Genomic DNA, 17,501 nt, shown 5'->3' on the forward strand with positions numbered 1-17,501 from the left:
CTGCTGGTAACATACCCAATTCGGTCGATCTGTCCGAAAATGCGCAATACCTTGTTCATTTCGGGTGTCACCATCTGCAGTTAGATTTCATTCGGGAAACGAACAGGCCGGATAATAGAGGCGAGTACTGTCCCGGGCCTAGATTACAACACTCGCCGTCTCCTTCTCTTAAATAAGAACTCTGGTCTCCGTTCTCTGATCGACACGGGCGCTGATATTAGCTTAATACCTGTAACTCCTGTGGACTCCAAACTGACACCCTCCCCGCTTACATTGCGGGCGGCTAATGGCACATGCGCAACGAGCGCTGCACCTCGAAATCGGTCTACGTAGAAAATTCAGATGGTTTTTCATCGTCGCAGACGTACACCAACCGATCTTGGGGGCAGATTTTCTGACGCATCATAATTTACTAGTAGACTTAAAACGTCGGAGTCCACTTGACCCCAGCACTCAATTATCAGTCAGAGGAAAGCCAACAAGGACGCCGAACATTTGCCCAATAACGCTACCACCACACGGTTCTTCTCGTTACCACGACCTACTCCGCGAATTTCCGGAAGTCTTGAGGCCCAATTTCCATCAAGCAGAACCGACACACTCTGCGGTTCATCACATTGATACACGCGGCACTCCCGTTTATACACGTCCACGAAAACTTAATTCGGAAAGACTGAAAATTGTTAGGGATGAGTTTCAACATGTGGTACAACTTAGATTCATTCGCCCCTCCAGTAGCACTTGGGTATCACCACCCCATATGGTACCAAAAAGAACAACTACAGACTGAAGACCCTGTAGCGACTACGGCGCACTAAATAACATCACTATTCCAGATCGTTACTCCATCCCGCACATTCACGACTTTGCATCAAATCTAGAGGGATGTACGATATTTTCCCATGCTGATGTCCATCGCGCTAATCATCATATTCCAATTCACATCAAGGACATCTATAAAACTAAAATCTTCACGCCATTTGTTTTTTTTCGAATTTTTAAGTACGTCATTTGGTTTGAGAAATGCAGCTCAGACGTTTCAGCGTTTTATCGATCAGGGACTTTCCGGTTTGCCTTTTGTTTTTGCTTACTTAGACGACATTCTAGTTGCCAGTACCAGCATGGAGCAACATTTAGAACATTTACGCCTTTTATTCACTAGATTGCGCGACCGTGGCGTTGTTATCAACGCACAAAAATGTATTTTTTGACGCATTTTTGCCACACGGCTAACTAGGATGGTATATCACCTACTGACGCTTAGCTTGTTGCCATACGAAGTTTTACTCATAGCATTTAAACAACTTAAACATTTTTTGTTACAGACGATTTATTCCCAAGGCTGCGTCATTGTTAGCACCACTAACTAACCTCTTATCAAGAAACCCAAAAAAGTCTCATTTGACCAACTCTGCTATTTCTAATTTTGAACATGCCAGAACTTCCCTTGCGAACTCTTTCAAGTTATTTAATTTGCAACCCAACTCTGTCCTGTCACTTAATATGGACGCCTTCAACGACCCTGTAGGTGCTGTCTTACAACAAACTATTAACAATACCCATCAGCCCCTTGCATTTTTTCTCCCATAAAATGTCACCTACCGAGTCCCGTTACAGTACGTTTGGTTGTGAACTGCTTGCTATTTACCCATCCATCCGTTACTTCCGACATTTGCTGGGTCGCGAATTTAACGTGTATACGGATCACAAACCATTGACTTCCTCAATAAATGCAACATCAGGCAAATACTCCTCTCGCGAAATTCGCCATTTAGATTACATTTCGCGGTTCACCAACGACTTTCGACACGTCTCAGGGCATGGCAACACGGTTGCTGTTCCCTTGTCAAGGCCGGCAGTAGATTCGGTACAATGCGCCCGGCATTGATCTCAAGCGCATGGCTGAACTTCAAAAAAAGGAATTATCTTCGATATCATTAAGTTCAAAGTCATCCCTGAAAATACAGCCGATGCCGCTATAGACCGCACCAGGAACTATAGGGTGTGATACTGGGACAGTTAATCCTGGACCCCTGGTCCCACCATCCATGCGCCGACAAGTTTTCGTCAGAGGGGAGTATTTGTAAAAAAAACAATTATTAGTGCACAGTTTTTGATAGCCATGATATAATTCAGAAGGTATATGCACTAGCAAAAGTTTTTTCCATGGTTTGGTGTGGTGAGTTGCAACACGTATCAAATAAAGGCAATGCGAAATGTAGAGCAAGTCAAAAGAGTAACTTATCGTTTGTGGGTTGTGAAAGTTCGGTTCGGACGGCAGGAACGTGTTTTCTCCGCAGTGTAGCTGCTACACCTGCTATCTGCTCGCGCGCGAGCGAGTCCGTTTGTTGCTTGTGTTCGGACGTCCTATATGTAGTTATGTTTGCGTGTACGTTGGTCGTCAGCAGATGAGTTGTTGCTACGCTCACTAGATGATACAGATAATCAATGTCAGGTGAGTCACCTTTATGTGACGGGTGTAAAACAGACGAGTCTCGTGGTCCAGTGAGCGCCTGTGATCTGTACAGTCATGTATGAGAGTGAAGGGATGGCTACAGACTCGCCGGATTAATTACGCCTGGGCAGGAAATCGACGGTTCGAATGAGGGTGGTGCGAATGTGACTTCTACAACTTCCGTAACAAACTGAAGCTTTATTTTCTTTTTTATGCTAGCAGGAGATCCACTCATGATTCCATATCGGAGCCCTTTCTACCTGTGTGTTAGAAAACCTTTTAAGGCTAGGCACGACGTTTATGGTGGAAAAGGATTACCGCAGTTGAATTCACCTGGGTAGAAGTCACACGAGACACCTGGTTCAGTTTACCAGAACTTTTGCAAGGTAGCATAGGGTTAACAGTTATTAGGGAAAGGCACGCAACATGCGTAGTTTGCGGAACACTTACAGAGAAAGGAATAAACCAAAGTAGACAAGTCATTGACAGACATCTTTTGGTCGGAGTTAGCTTTGAACACATTGAATGAGGACGGTGGTCAGTCGACCTCTCTAAAGGACTAATCAACCAGTAAGGATGTCAGTTGTATATCAGTTCCTTTTTTGTCGAGTAGCCGTGCGGTTTGACATAACGTCTTAGCCACCTTATATGCCGTAACACAGAATTTACTTGCCATTCAAATCCCATTAGAATTTTTCAAAATTGGGCACAGTTCTGCACTTAAAGTGCCATCGATACGGGTTGTGCAAGCCGTGTTGGGAGCACCAATGGTTAGATTTGGTTTATATCTGAAGTCGGCGAAACGTGGGCCGGACCAGATATCTATTCGATATACTCTCCTCTGAAGCTTGCTATTTAGTTTTTCCTTGAGCGCAACATCCAAAATGCAAAAATTAACCCCACGATACCAAGCAGTTCAACTTCTGCGACATTGCAGTGACTCAAAGGGTCACGTGGAAGCGTCGGGAAAAATAGCTTCCCCCCCCCGATCTCCTAAGTTAAGATATTTCTAACACTGATGCATTGTGGCTGTCTAATTTGTGGAACGTGTGTTCTGTACATCGATCACTGTATTGGTTAATGTAATGAAACATGGTAACAAATCAGGTTGAAGATTCAGTTGTGTCTTCAGTTAAAGCCAATTTAGTTTGCAAACCAGTATAGTTTGCGAGTGAGATAAAAGTTAAATTAAGATGAGACAAAGGTTAGCGGAATTTTCGAAACTTCTGCTTCATGGGGCAAAACGGAATGTGGGCTGTTCATGGGTTTCAAGCAACCTCACGTCAGGAAAGGTACTGTGCTATCTGGAACATTGTACTAAACAAGACAATATGACAGCATATTTGGTTTAGGAGTATAGTAAAAGACTACATACTCATTTGGGTTTTTCAACTTAGTTTGCAGATGGGTGCGATTTCGCCAATTGCCTAAACTTTGTTTTTCAAGTAGAACATAGGTTTGACGGAAACTCGTGGACTATACCCAAGTGACAGGAATCCAGATGGGTAAAACCGGAAGCCTAAAGCCGAAGAATTTTTGACAATCTCCTAATTTGTGTTTTTCGAATAATTACTCACCTATCGATTTTTCTTGGGCAGATTTTCTTTTGGTCAGTCGCTTGCATTATTCATGCTGTTCGGTTTTCAACAAAACAATCCATATTAGCACTTACCATCTCACAGACATCCGGTTCACTTTGTTCTTTTGTCAGAATGTTAAATTCTTTCGCTGAAATAATAAAGATGAATAATTTGGTGAAACAGATCAAAACCAAAAGTGTTTGCCAAGCAACGGGCTTCAAAGATAAGTTTTCCACTGCTTATAGCATTCGATGTCAGCGTGCAGCATAAACTGTTTCTGAGGTAATTTGCATACATGGATTTATTAACCCTAAAAAATAAAAACGTCTATTTTACCCCGGGGGCGTGGTCCAGTTAGTTCACGGTTTTAACACCACTAGTTGATCAGCTGTTTGTTGACCTGTTCGTCAAGCTTGGCAGTCAACTTGATCGCCACTCCAGGAGATATGAGTAGGTTTTGGGTACCATAATTTGGGAGTGAAATCTGGCAATCTGATCCTCTCCAGTTTTACCTTGTAAACTTGGCGATAAACCATGAAATCGTGGAGTCATTTGCCCTCGTTTGTCCGTTGTATTCGTAATTTGATTCAAATTACATAATTTGACAAAGGTTGGGCATTGTTCACAAATTTCTTCCTGTCCTAGATAGGTGATATCTCTCATGGTTACTTATGCCCAGGTAGACAAATATCCAGATGGCATAGTCCTTCGTGGAACTTTAGTAACTTGTATTGGGACGTTCTGTTGATTCACAGGAGATCCGAGTCACCTTACTAAGCAATCCGAGTACGTCTTACAGTCAGAGAGCTACGAAAACTATTACGTATTCAGTGCACCAAGCATGAATCAGTACAAGTAACTTAGATACCACCCCCTGCATTGCATCCAGTTCAAAAGTTTCTATGGAAGAATCTAAAAAATGGATCAGGCTTACTCGTTTTCAAGCTGACGTACCTGACCACTGTGATAACTTGTCATGAAAAATAATCGCTCAGAGTTGTTGAGGAATCGTCTGATTCAAATTCCAGAAATGATAGTTAGGTATATCCAGTCGATCGCTAACGAGGTATCGGAAGGTTGTATCTAAAATATGCGATGCTTTTTGAATCCAACAATCGTTCTTACTCCATCATCAAGTCCTCTATCCTATAAAAATCCGGGACGGTACGCTTTAATCCCTATTCCGTTGTCTATTTTTAGTAGGTCGTCTTATTCTGTTTGGATTTGTGATCGAGGTTTGAAAATAGGTTCGTTCTCAAAACACTTGACTGTGGTCACTCTTTTCTAACATTCTGGATATTGTTTCTTTCTCTGCCTTAGGAACATTACGATTATCCAACTGCGGCGCCTAATATTAAGGTAATAAACTACTTGTAGGCTTGCTGCAAACTCTGACAGCCCACAACCGGTTGGACCCTACTTGGGGTTCGTCAAGTAGACGCAGTTCTCGAGTTTTCTTCAAACTTATTTTTTACCTAAACCCAATTGCACGAATATCGTAGCAATCATTTGAAAAAATGGGAGATTCAGCTGGGTTCCTGGTTGGTCTCCTGCCGAAACCAAACTGGCATGCAGGTGAGTTGAACAATCTATTAGTTTTTAACTTTTTGGGCACCTCCTTGAGGATACCTCATGTTATTTTGTGGTACGTGGGCACTTATTTCCACCCTTGTCAATAATACGATCCTAACGCTGGTGAACGGGTTACCGATATTATATCAATGTAGATGACTGCCCCGTCTCCGTATCTTCCGGCTGCCGTCAAAAAATGTGGTCCCACACCAACAGCAAATGCTCGGGTTGCAAGAGATAAACTTGGCAATTGAAAACAACATCCTAATTTGGAATACTTCAGTGGTTGGTTACGCTCGGGTTTCACACACACAATGCAACTCGATAGATGTGCTTAATCATAGTTTGTTATGACGAATTTAATCCGAACCAACGGATCTGGAAAATGTTTATCTATAATAGAAATGATTGGATGAATGATTGATTGATTGAATGATTGATTACACAACTCCAGCCGCACCGCTGAGTGTTTTCTTCTGACTGATGGTCGGGGAACTTTCTGAGATGCTTCGAGCCCAACAGAGCACTTTGATCAGTTGATTGTGCTTCGCTACGTACTACTTATATACGTACAGTAAAACAAAAGCAACCGAACTTACGCAACATACTTGGGTCAGCTGTAATGAATCACATAACTTGTTAGGCTGATTTTGTGTAAAATCCATCGAGTTTAGCTACACCAATGACATCATTTTGGAAGTTGTATCATCGCTCCAGGGGTTGTGAATAAGGGATATACTAAGAAAAAGTTCTCACTGTCACTTCAATGTACTTGAGTGAACGTCAATTTGCAGGTGCCTTCAGCCGACAGAACCCGCGAATTCCAACCTGTACGTACCAAGGATTATGTTCCTGACTCCGTGGGACGGCAGCACGCTGAAACTATGATTTTCGAAACAATGAGTGTTGTGTCATAATTTAAAATGGGCAGTTTGTGCATGTTATCATCAGTCTGCCACAGACCGTTCTGAACTCCAGACAAAGGGGGTCACATAAAAATGTTTGGTTGTTCATCCGTTGTACAAGTACAAATGTTTCCATCTGTTTAGAATGACCACTGAGAGGAAGCTATTTGAGGACGAAAGTTTATCTTGAACAACATAGTCACTTCGAGTGTACTGCCTCTTTCATGGCTTTTGAAACAACTTGTGGTTAACGCTGCTTAGACAACACAAGACAAAGGTGAGTTCTTTGCATTTTTTTCAGAGAACATCGATTGTTTACTTTGTGTTTGAAGACGAAATAAATGTTTTTTCTGGACTGTTTTTGAACAGTCAGGGGCTTTGACAAAAGGGCACCCTCGTTTTTCGCAAAACACTCCTTATATATATATATTACTAGATTGTACTACATTGTACGGGATTGTACTAGGACTCTTATGTAAACCTAACGACCCGATGCAATCAATTCCCACTTTCTTAATCGATGGATAATGCCTAGTCCTCCAGGGCTGGGTCGGCCTACGCACAACTGAGAAGATACGGCGAAACATTGGAATCCAGTCTGTTTTGCTATGGTAATTCAACCGGCATTGTCGCTACTTGTCAAATTGTAAGTAGGCTATAACGTTCAACAAATCAGTTGACAATCTATGGATGCTTACTATGGTCCGCATAAACCGGTAATTGGAAGTTCGCCCCCAAGTCATCTGCCTTGGAGTCCAACCTGCCATTGCTCAGGAAATGTAATCTCTCCTGGCTTCATTACTGTGACATAGTGCAAACGGAACCGGATGATCTTCCATTCTGGGTACTTCAGTCGTCGTTCAGGATAGATGAGTAGGTAATGCTCCTTGTGCAGCAAACCAGAAGAAATCTGGAACATAAGGAGCAACAATCGGCAAATAATCCATTTTGGAGGTATCTCGTCATTAGTCACATCATATTACTTAGCGCTCTGTCTGATCAGTACTAAGACCGAACTCACGGCAAACTTCTGAGAGAGCACCACGGTAAACAACGTAGCATGCGGTAAGCAAGGAATTTGTTATTTTAATGATAACACCGACATCCGTGACAGTTTTGTCGGACTTCCAAACATCAGATGAACTCATATGTTAGTGGTATAGAAACTAGACCGGTGAATCTGAAAGTTCAACATAGTTCATAGATGACGAATTCCAAACAACAGAAGAAGTACAGTTCACATGAAGCCAGTTAGGGTTGACGAAGTCATTTTTAAGTGACAGCAAACACAGATGTTAATAAGTATCTTCCAAACTGATATAAAATCATTTGAAAACTAAATATCGTGGCGTATTCAAAAATCGATTCCTTAATCAAGTAAATGTACTGTCAGGAGACCCATAAGTACTCCGAAATAACGAACTATAAACCAGTCGATCGATTTACTACAAACGCCGTCTTACAGTTCGGTATTGAATTATCTGACGTCTATGTTGAATCTTGGCTTGATCTAAAATAACTGTATGGGGGCGGATTTTGTTTGTTGAAATAGGAATCCCAATTAATCATAGTATAGGCGAAAAGACGCAAGAGAGTGAACACAATTTACAGATATCCGGCTAGCTGAACAGGTACTCCGTCGGATCAGTCGTTAAAAGTGTTGCCATAGAGAAACCCATATTTATTTGCTTCGCTGAATCTAAAAGTCTTCTCTGATCAAGTGTTTTTTTGTAGCGACAGANTCGCTTGTGGGAAATTCTCCTCTATGCCGTGGAGCCTAGCGGCACCTGAAGAATGCATTTCGTGTTGTACTCGCGATCTGATAGGTCCCACTCATTTGATTGGATAACAACAACTTTCCTCCATGTTGCCTCCACCCCTGACGCAGCATTTTGTTGCGCACTTGTTTGATGTCACCTACCTTTCAATTTGCGATTGATGCAGTCGATTAAGTTGGGATATTCATGCTCAGTATCTTCGCTTTATCCAACGCGGTAGCACGTATTCCTCCCGTATGGACGTAGAGTTGCTGTAGTTTTGAGCGCCAGTTGGAGAAATAACAATGCGGCAGTTAGATCATTTGCTTTTGGTTTCACTTAACGCACTTGGTTTTTGGCTGACGCGGGAGTACTATTCAATCACATTGACCTAATGCAGCTGGACCACTGTGAATGTACAGCCACCAAAAAACATAACAAATTTACAGCTACATTCGAAGCGCTGTCCTCGAATTTTTTCAACGACAAGCAAAACCTGATCAGATTAGAAAAATATTTTGTTCGTTTAAGTTCACAATGGCATCCATCGCAAACATCGAGGGGTTTGTCATTTCTATCTATCCATTTGGAATCATATGTTGTGATGTGGCACTTGGATGATATAAGTCGTGTTGGACTATTTAACTGACTAAATAAATCAACAAAAAGCATAATTTGAAGAGGATTAATTTTGGTCACTCTTTAGTGATGTTCTTTGCATGGGAGAATCGGTGGAAAAATTGGGACCACTTAAAACCTCTCATCATGGGATTCTATCCTTAGCTAGCTCTCTATACAGCAATCTCGAAGTAAGGTATATTTCACTCATGTTGGACTTTTCATAACTTTTAATGATTTTCTTGTCATTTCGCATCTTCAGTCTAATCCGACAGGATTTTTTCTACCTTGATGAAACGGAATTCGCTCATGCGATATGCAGGGGTTTGCAAGATACCCTACAGGAATGAGTACCAATGTCCAGAATAGCTTTCGCCTGGACGGTTGTTTAAACATTCTTGATTAACCTCAGTGCTCAAGCGGCCCGAAGCTGAATCAGTAAGTTGTTTGGTAATTCCCGTGGCCAACTCATCTATCTAGGATTGATTCCGGTAGCTACCGAAACTCAGATTTAGTTGTAAATAACTTTGGGGCCTGAGTGTTTCTCATTCTGGTTGAGATAGCTTTTTGGTAGTATCTGTGGAGCTTTATATGCATGATACATACGTGATTCCTTGTGTGTACCGCTGCCGCATCCAGTATTTGTCTTTCTGTTTGCGATATGTATGCTTCGGTAACCGTGTTCTAACTGCCAACCTCTTCTACAATACCCGGTCGGAAATATACATTCTACCACTACTTCTGTTCGAACGACAGACTAAATGTTTGCACCAAGTTACTACTAGGGTGGTCATTGGTGTTTCAGAATTTTGAGGTCGCATTTACCTAATGCAGTTCAGCTCACGGATTATATTGCGCGTCTGACGCATGATGCTACCGAATCCGATTCTCTCATTCGATCACAGTGGGCAGCTGACCACCCTTCATGCAATCAAAAGGTTAGGAGACTCGTTCGTAGAACTAAGCGACGGAGTGTCAGTGAGGTAAGAAACCTGACGCAACGGTTTCTTTGCATGTGCTTTTGACCGTAGAACGCTAACTACGAGATTTAATTAGGCAGACGCTCATGTATTGTTACTTGGAAACTGGTGGCACGCAAAATCAGTCAACCCGATCTATCCCCAAAACCATGCAGGTTTCTGTGTGTCCGCGTTCGTTGATACGTTTTCTGACCTGAACATGTTCTTAGCAAGTGCCCAACATGTGTGATCAAGTGTCCATTGTTTCCGTGTGTAAGTCAGGTGCATATTCTATATGCCAGAGTGTATCATCCAGGCGCATGAGTGATATAGACACCGGAACTTCAACTGAAGTCATAACTGGAACTCGACGGTCTTAGACTGTCGCCTGGTCAAACAGAGAAATCGGCGGCGAGTCAGCTCGGGGAGCGTGTGCATGCGCATGAGGTGGTGCAGCTGGGAGTCAATATTTGCCGAGAGAGGAGTCATGGATTAGATGTTCACCCGTACAAAAGCGCTTAACTGTTCGCCTACTTTTTGCTTACTTCGGTGATTTAATATAAAACAAGTGCACACTTCTTGCTTGTCACTCCGATCAATAAATAGCCAAAACTTGATAATATACGTGTTTCCAGATACTTTGACGCTACTTTAAACATGAGTTTTATACATTTACGTAAGGTCATCCAGGAACAAGACCTACCTTGCGTCGTGTGTATTTTAGCAAATCACTTCTGGAGACCTCATACGTGGATTCAGTGATAATCATACCAGAAAGCTTCTCGGTCGAAATGTACATCATCGTTTCTGGAAAACAGAGTGAAGCAAAATTTTGTTCACCGTTCCTACTAGCGTATATTAATGGTCCAAAAATTGGCTTACCTATCCCATACTCACCTGCTTCAAACAGAAATTTTCTGTCTTTTGTCATACGTATGTTTGCAGAATCTGCCCGAAAACGGTAGAGATATACGGTTCGGTTTTTAGCTAGAAGTACATCTTTTATGAAAAGTGCTGCTTGGTTTCATTGGGAGTGTAAATTGGGATCCGATGATGTTGTGTACTGACAACTGCTCAATAGAGAGAGGATTTCACATAATCAAGGGCATTTTGGGTCTGAATAGTTTCAGACGAAAAATTATTCAATTTCGATGGATCTTCTACAGTCTTACAGGACTACATACGCTCATTTCTAACAGCGGGAATTACTAGAGTGTAGTGTGAATAAAGGACACTACTCGCAAGTTTGCTGATAACTCTTCAGCAGCCCGACTCATGAATAGTTTGCTTAGTAATAATAAACTGCGATATCCCAAATAGCGTACCAAATTAGACATGGGGCGGCCTTAATGCAAAACATTCAGTTAATGAATAACATAAAAAAAGATCCAGCTAAAATAAGGTTGTATTTATCGTAGTCCTTTTATACTGTGAACTTAGAATTTACTGGCGGTTTCCGGAATTTTGATTAAATTGTTTTACTAAAAACGCAAGAATTATTATTATTCATTAAGCCAACGTCCAAATCAACTTTGAGTAGTAAACGATCTAACCTATGTTTCACCTGTTATTTCGTCTCATAGGATATCCACCGCACACCGGATTTCACGGATGTCTTGACGCAGTCGTCTGTTTATGATAAACAACTGGACCTCAATGTCCAGAATGTCTTCCAGGGCGCTGTCCGCCAAAGCTGACGTTTCGGTTTTCACAAGTACTGGAGTTACTGTCGAACTAGACTGATGGAAGTTGTACCTTTCCACTTCACAACCACTAAGCCATGGATGTGTTTCAATAACCTGTACACAAAATAAAGAATACAAAAATGTCTTGAACATCCCCTTAATTGGAAAACCTTGAGTCTGTTGGACTCTGGGAATGGAAGCCAGCTTAGGTTTGGCTTCAAAGTTTTATAAAACGTAGAATTAAAGGAATAAAGACAACAACTTTTATCCATGGACGACGTTGTGGGGAAGTTTCAAAATTGTGTCATTGTTACCTCAACGGATGTAGTTTCTTTAGTGAACTCAGCATTTAGCAAAAAGCGACAGGGGAAAAAATTCACGCCATACTAATCTGCAGCAACTTTATGTGCAGTGTGTTTCGTTTAGATAACGTATTGTGATATCCCTAATATCGTATCAAATGAAATATTGGACGACCTATTGCATCATTTAAAGTTGGATTAAAAAATGGATTTCTTGGAGTCACTCGTTACAACCAATTAAGCGTGCAAATGAGTACAGCTCGCGTCCCGTGGACTTATTCAGTCAAGTTGACAAAGGCTTAATAATTAGATCGTTTCACGGGTGACATTCAGTCCATGGGCTATAACTTGGTCGGATGTTGGAATAAATGTGATCGGATAACAGAAAGCTCAGCTTTGTCAGGACTTTGGTCTGTGGCGCGATTCGTCAGAAGAGTTTGACTGGGCCGAAAGTGTGATGGCTTAAACGTTTAAATTTTGCCTTTCGGAATAACATCCCATGGGTTTGTTGAAAGTCTTTAGAGACGTATTGTACACTTTTCAACAAAACCGGCCTGAAGTCCTGAACCAGTGTGTTGTTGTCCTTCAGTTCATCAAGTTTGTTGCAGCTACTGAGTGTTGAATCGATTAATGAGGATAGCATATGAAATGTCATAGTGGTACATTTTACCCTAAGGGGTTATGCATTTCATCTCAAAAGCCAGTATCCCAAAAAAAGTAAGTAAATAAAGTAAACTTCGTGTTTTATTACTATGATGTTCACTTGTCTTACAACGTTTCTATAGTCAGCTGCTAAGTAATGGGCATTTGCAAGAGAATCCGTTTCAACTCATTAAGTCACCAGCAAGTATTGTTGACCCTTTATCAAGTATACTTTATTAAAAACAACCTCTGTCCTTTTTGTATAGGTAACTAAGTTTTCTGTGCTTATAAAGTCGAGCTTCGGCCCTGTAGGTTGGGTGAAAACCGAAGAGCACTGCATAGCTGTTCCATCTTCATTGCGAGTCATCAGCAGTGAGTATCTCACTAGCCTCCAGGGACATTTGAACTTCTGACCAACATCGGAAGACTAGATTGTTCGACTACGAGCATTGCTTCAGAGGTAGGAACTCTCACTAGCCTCCAGGGACATTTGAACTTCTGACCAACATCGGAAGACTAGATTGTTCGACTACGAGCATTGCTTCAGAGGAACAATTAATTCACACGACAAGTGAACCTTCCGTTTGAGAAGTCTTGATTGGAAGATCCAGTCAAACCGTGACCAAGCGATGTAGATTGCTTAGTTGAAAGACGAGTCGCGCTATGTCATGCCTAATTGTGAACTATTCACACTGGTAATCAATCACTCGCGGGTTAGAAACTCTCATGAGATTCGTTGGATGCGTACTGTTGATTCAGAATGGAAATGAAGGAGCTGTGCACTGCTTCTTGACTTGTTGGCATAGATTTTCTTAGCTCACAAGAGGAACTCTTCATGAAAATGCTTGAATCTCTTCAGACACTACATAAGTGCAGAGATTTGTTGTATCATGAGTTCACCGTCCAAAGGGAATTGTGGTGTCTTGTTCCATAAGCTATCATTTTTCCAAGAGTAACTCGAAGTATAGGCATATGTAATCACTTATGCAAGCACAAGTAAATTTCACTTAATTCAGCTTTTCCCGGATTTAAAGGTAAAATGTTTGAAGAAAAATGCAGAGATTAGCTTAGCGGAATCTTCGATCGCTCGATATGCCATCATCTTCCAATAAGGAATGTCACCTTTATTGAAAACAGTCCGATCATGTATCGGGATGTGTTTAGCTGAATTTGTCCACCACTCGGAAGTAAAAACAGCCTATTTGTTTGTCTTTTCGGATGACGACTTATTTATCTATTGATTCACCAACGGGGCTACTTTCAGCGTATTTTGATTGAGGATAGTCTGTCGGGCAGTATTTGATTTTGAATTTGTAGGCCAGCCTTAGAGAAGAAGTATCCGGAGACAGTTATGACAGGGTACTTCCCTCGCTTTCGTTTATTTCATTCGTCCTTTTAATTATTCATTTCCAGTCGATGAGAACTGCTATATCAGCGGCTATACTAATCTTCAAAAAGGTGCTTTATAGTGGTCAACTTTGATCGTTTTTGAGATCAGTTTTCTGAGATCTCCAAATCAAGCCATCCTTCCTTGATAGGAAAAGCTAGAGCTGAAAGGCTGTCGGGTATAAAAATCTGTTGCCTTCAGGTCTTCAACTTAAATTTCTAAAGCACACATCGATTCATAACTCCGCTCTAATTTGCAACATACGATATGACGTTCGCCTTTTTCACTTACATGCATCACATAAGGAGTCAGTGCAGATCATCGCATTGGTCTTTAATTCAAGCGGTTGTACAACGACGACTTCCTAAAGATGAATTTTATCGATCAGGGTAATCATTACAACTGCAAAACATAAGCCTACTGACTCGTCTTAATGCCCTGACACAATAGGGTGAGAACTAAGTGCAAATAAGCCCGAATCTTCTAGCCAGCTTCATGTCTGGTTGTAGGAAATCATTTTGCGTAGCGACGTGAAGTATTGGTAGATTGTGTAAGGTATTGGTTGTCGGTCAGCAAAATATAAAATTTGAAATTCCAAGTCTTTTCGAGTTGACGTCATGCGTGTGTGTGTGGGTGCATGGTTGCCTGGTTGCGTGGATGCGTGTATGCCACCTCGTTCCATCGCTCCCGCAAACATCTCCCACCTGATTGATCAAAGGGTCACAACGAACACGAGGCTGAATAGAACAATTAACAAAAACAGAAGACCACCATAGATAAAAGGTTTAGCTGGAAGTCCAGTCTCCTGACACAATCAAATTGGCTTGCTAACGAGTATCTGTCAAGAAACTGATTTCCTCGAAAATGACAACCAGGTAACCGCAACCATGGAGGGGGAAACAAGGAACCAACAGAGCAATGACTTAGTTACCCGAAATGGTGCAAAAACTTTTTCGAACCATTTACCAAATTAGGTGAATGGAACAGAAATATCAACATTTATATCCATCGTAAATTTTTATAGTGCGTTTGTTCTAATGAAGTTCGAAGTACCCATTCACTCATGACGGGCAAGCACTGACGAACTAGGCTATTCTGATAAGGCTTTCAAGAAGAATATTCTTCCGATTTTGAAGTTCACCCTGTGAACAAAATCAGTCCATATTATGCACTCACCTTTGTAGCGGTGCGAAGCGTTGTGTATGTAGCCAGAAATAAACCGTTTATTTGGCATCCTCAATTCTATTCTCAAGATTTTCTGTAGCATAATATTCGTATCCATGCAGCCACTGTACTTCAAAAGCTATGCGGTACTCTCTGTCAAACCAAACTCTATATAGTGGCCGATCAGGATTGAAGTGTACCTGCTCACGTGCGTAGATTAGAGCAAGTTAGCCTAAATTCCATGAATAAAAATGCAAAAACGCTTTTGCATGTATGGTCTCATATATCTTGCGTGTAAAGAATGATAACAAGACAAATAGTGTGACGCACCTCGGAACAAATAGCCTGATGCACGAATGCAAGAAGGACGCCGGTTCTCTGAGCAATTTTCAGTTGTGTCGTGTCCATCGGTCTTTTGAGTAAAACTCTTAGTTCTGAAAGAAATCGTTAATAATTGACTACTTTACAAATGTGTAAACAATTGTAGGTATCTACCGCGTTTAACAAGACTGTGTCTAAATACATTCATCAGTTTGATTTCATGGGAGAGTCATATGAATGACAGGTGGGATTCTGATGAGCCTCCCGTCAAAAAAGTCGTACGCAAATGAGTGTCTGGCTAATTCGGATCAATTTTGGTTTACGTAGAACATAAGGCTGACGGAACTTGGGGGCTGCATATAAGTCGTACGCAAATGAGTGTCTGGCTAATTCGGATCAATTTTGGTTTACGTAGAACATAAGGCTGACGGAAACTCGGGGGCTGCATATGCCTGATAACTCCCAAGAAGAATGAAGCTTGGGCTATCAAAGATTTTTCAGTGACCTTATGAGTAGTGCGTTTCGTCTGGACGATACATTTTAATTGTCCCTTTACATAGCTGATTGACTATCCTAAGCGATTTTAGGCGTACCGAAAATGACCAGGAATGTGACATGACCTTATTGAACGAGTTATCATTGTCTTCATTAGCGACAATAACATTAGTGTTGACACTGCTGCTTCACTGCCATTCAGCCAACCCAACCTCTTTTAGACGTTTTGTCGTGCATTGTGATGGCTTTGTTTCGTTGTATGAGTCTGCCGTGTTCATGCGCCGCGTGACTAGAAAGCAAAACTTGAAGTTTGTTCATGTTTCACTATTTCAAACTGTTATAATCGCAACATTAGGGTAGGTCGTGTGGCCGATGGGGTTGAGGTGGCGATCAGCCATAATGTCTGCTGTTCTCTGACGTTCTTTTGATCACTAGAACGTTCGCAAACAACAATCTAGCCTCGGTCATCTTTCCATACACGTGAAGCGCACTGCCGTTTTCCACGCTAGAACTGTTTGTTCACTCTTTCAAATGTTGGGAATGTCTTCCGTCTTCCCCTTCCAGGACAGCCATGTCCGCTTTAATTCCCACTTTGATTTGCCATGTTTCAGTGTAATGTGTTTTCAACGCGCACAATCCGCAGATTTTGCTACTGTCACAGTGAAATTCCAAATTAGAGCCTAGTGAGAAGTTGCGCAGCCAGAAAGAGATGGACCCAGATCACAAAATTCAACCAAGGACATTCCAGACAGATGATCGAGCCTAAACAGACAGAGAGCTAACACATCCATGAACGCTGACCGCATCTGACTAGCAGCTGATCTCAACAATCAGAAAACATGGTATGGGACCCAAATGACGTTGCATTTGACCCGCATGCAAGTGACTGTAAAGACCCTTGAAAAAAGTTGCCCACGCAACTGAGACGTCAGATTATGGCACCTGACTTCGTTACGCTGTTTTGACTTTAAATTTTCTATCTATATATTTGTGTTTGCTCATCCTTATGCAGGTATTTTGTGCAAGATAAGTTCGTAGTGAAAAGAATTCAGTACTTTGACCTTCTAAAGGAGATTTTGAAGAACATTCAAAATTCCCCTCTGCAAAGACCACTTTTACTTCAGTGACCGCCTTTATCTGACCGTTTCAGACCTATGTTATGAGCGACAACTGGGAGCTTCCTTTGTTCTCCAACGATATCTCTGTTCTACTTGCGTTAACTTTCCCCTAAATTTGACCATTGGTAGTTATCCTCTTGTTTCGGTTGATTTTATGGAAAACCGCCGGATCCTCGTACCGCCGTCCACAGAATCCCTTTCGCTACAGCAACTAGTTCCCAGAAAACGAGCAGGGAGTATCTTATGAAGGTTTCTGACGCCAAATCACCTCAAGTAGAATTCGGTTGAAAGATAAAAACAGGGCTTTCGGATAACAGACGGTAGAGTCGCCATACCCGTACAGTTCCCCATGATTACGGTTGACTTACGCAAGCTGTTTCCGCCTGGAAAGTGAGAATAATCATTCGATTAATATGCACCAGAAATACGATAAGAGATTCCAGATCCGCATAGCGCACGGGTAATCTAAGGGTTTTGCGACTTAAGATAGTTGCAAGCCCTGAATATACGTACAGAAAAAGGGAGTTAGTATGAACTTCGA

General features: G+C 41.7%; 2 protein-coding genes across 2 annotated transcripts in view; both read right to left on the reverse strand.

The window, feature by feature from the left end:
- Window positions 1-7,251: 7,251 nt before the first annotated feature.
- On the reverse strand, window positions 7,252-10,777 carry T265_05590 (hypothetical protein; the record flags this gene model as incomplete). The annotated part of the gene is made up of 3 exons (XM_009170642.1): window positions 7,252-7,422; window positions 10,550-10,653; window positions 10,744-10,777. 3 exons carry the CDS (start codon window positions 10,775-10,777, stop codon window positions 7,252-7,254), a joined length of 309 nt encoding a protein of 102 aa, XP_009168906.1.
- Window positions 10,778-11,423: 646 nt separating this feature from the next.
- T265_05591 (hypothetical protein) overlaps window positions 11,424-17,501 on the reverse strand; it is a gene marked incomplete at both ends in the record, with an annotated part of 27,149 nt that continues 21,071 nt past the window's right edge. Inside the window, 2 exons of the mRNA XM_009170643.1 lie at window positions 11,424-11,645; window positions 15,357-15,460. Coding sequence (XP_009168907.1) covers window positions 11,424-11,645; window positions 15,357-15,460 — 326 coding nt within the window. The remainder of the gene's footprint in view (window positions 11,646-15,356; window positions 15,461-17,501) is intronic.

The sequence above is a fragment of the Opisthorchis viverrini genome, assembly GCF_000715545.1.
Source record: "Opisthorchis viverrini unplaced genomic scaffold opera_v5_107, whole genome shotgun sequence".
In the NCBI taxonomy this organism is placed as follows: Eukaryota; Metazoa; Platyhelminthes; class Trematoda; order Opisthorchiida; family Opisthorchiidae; genus Opisthorchis; species Opisthorchis viverrini.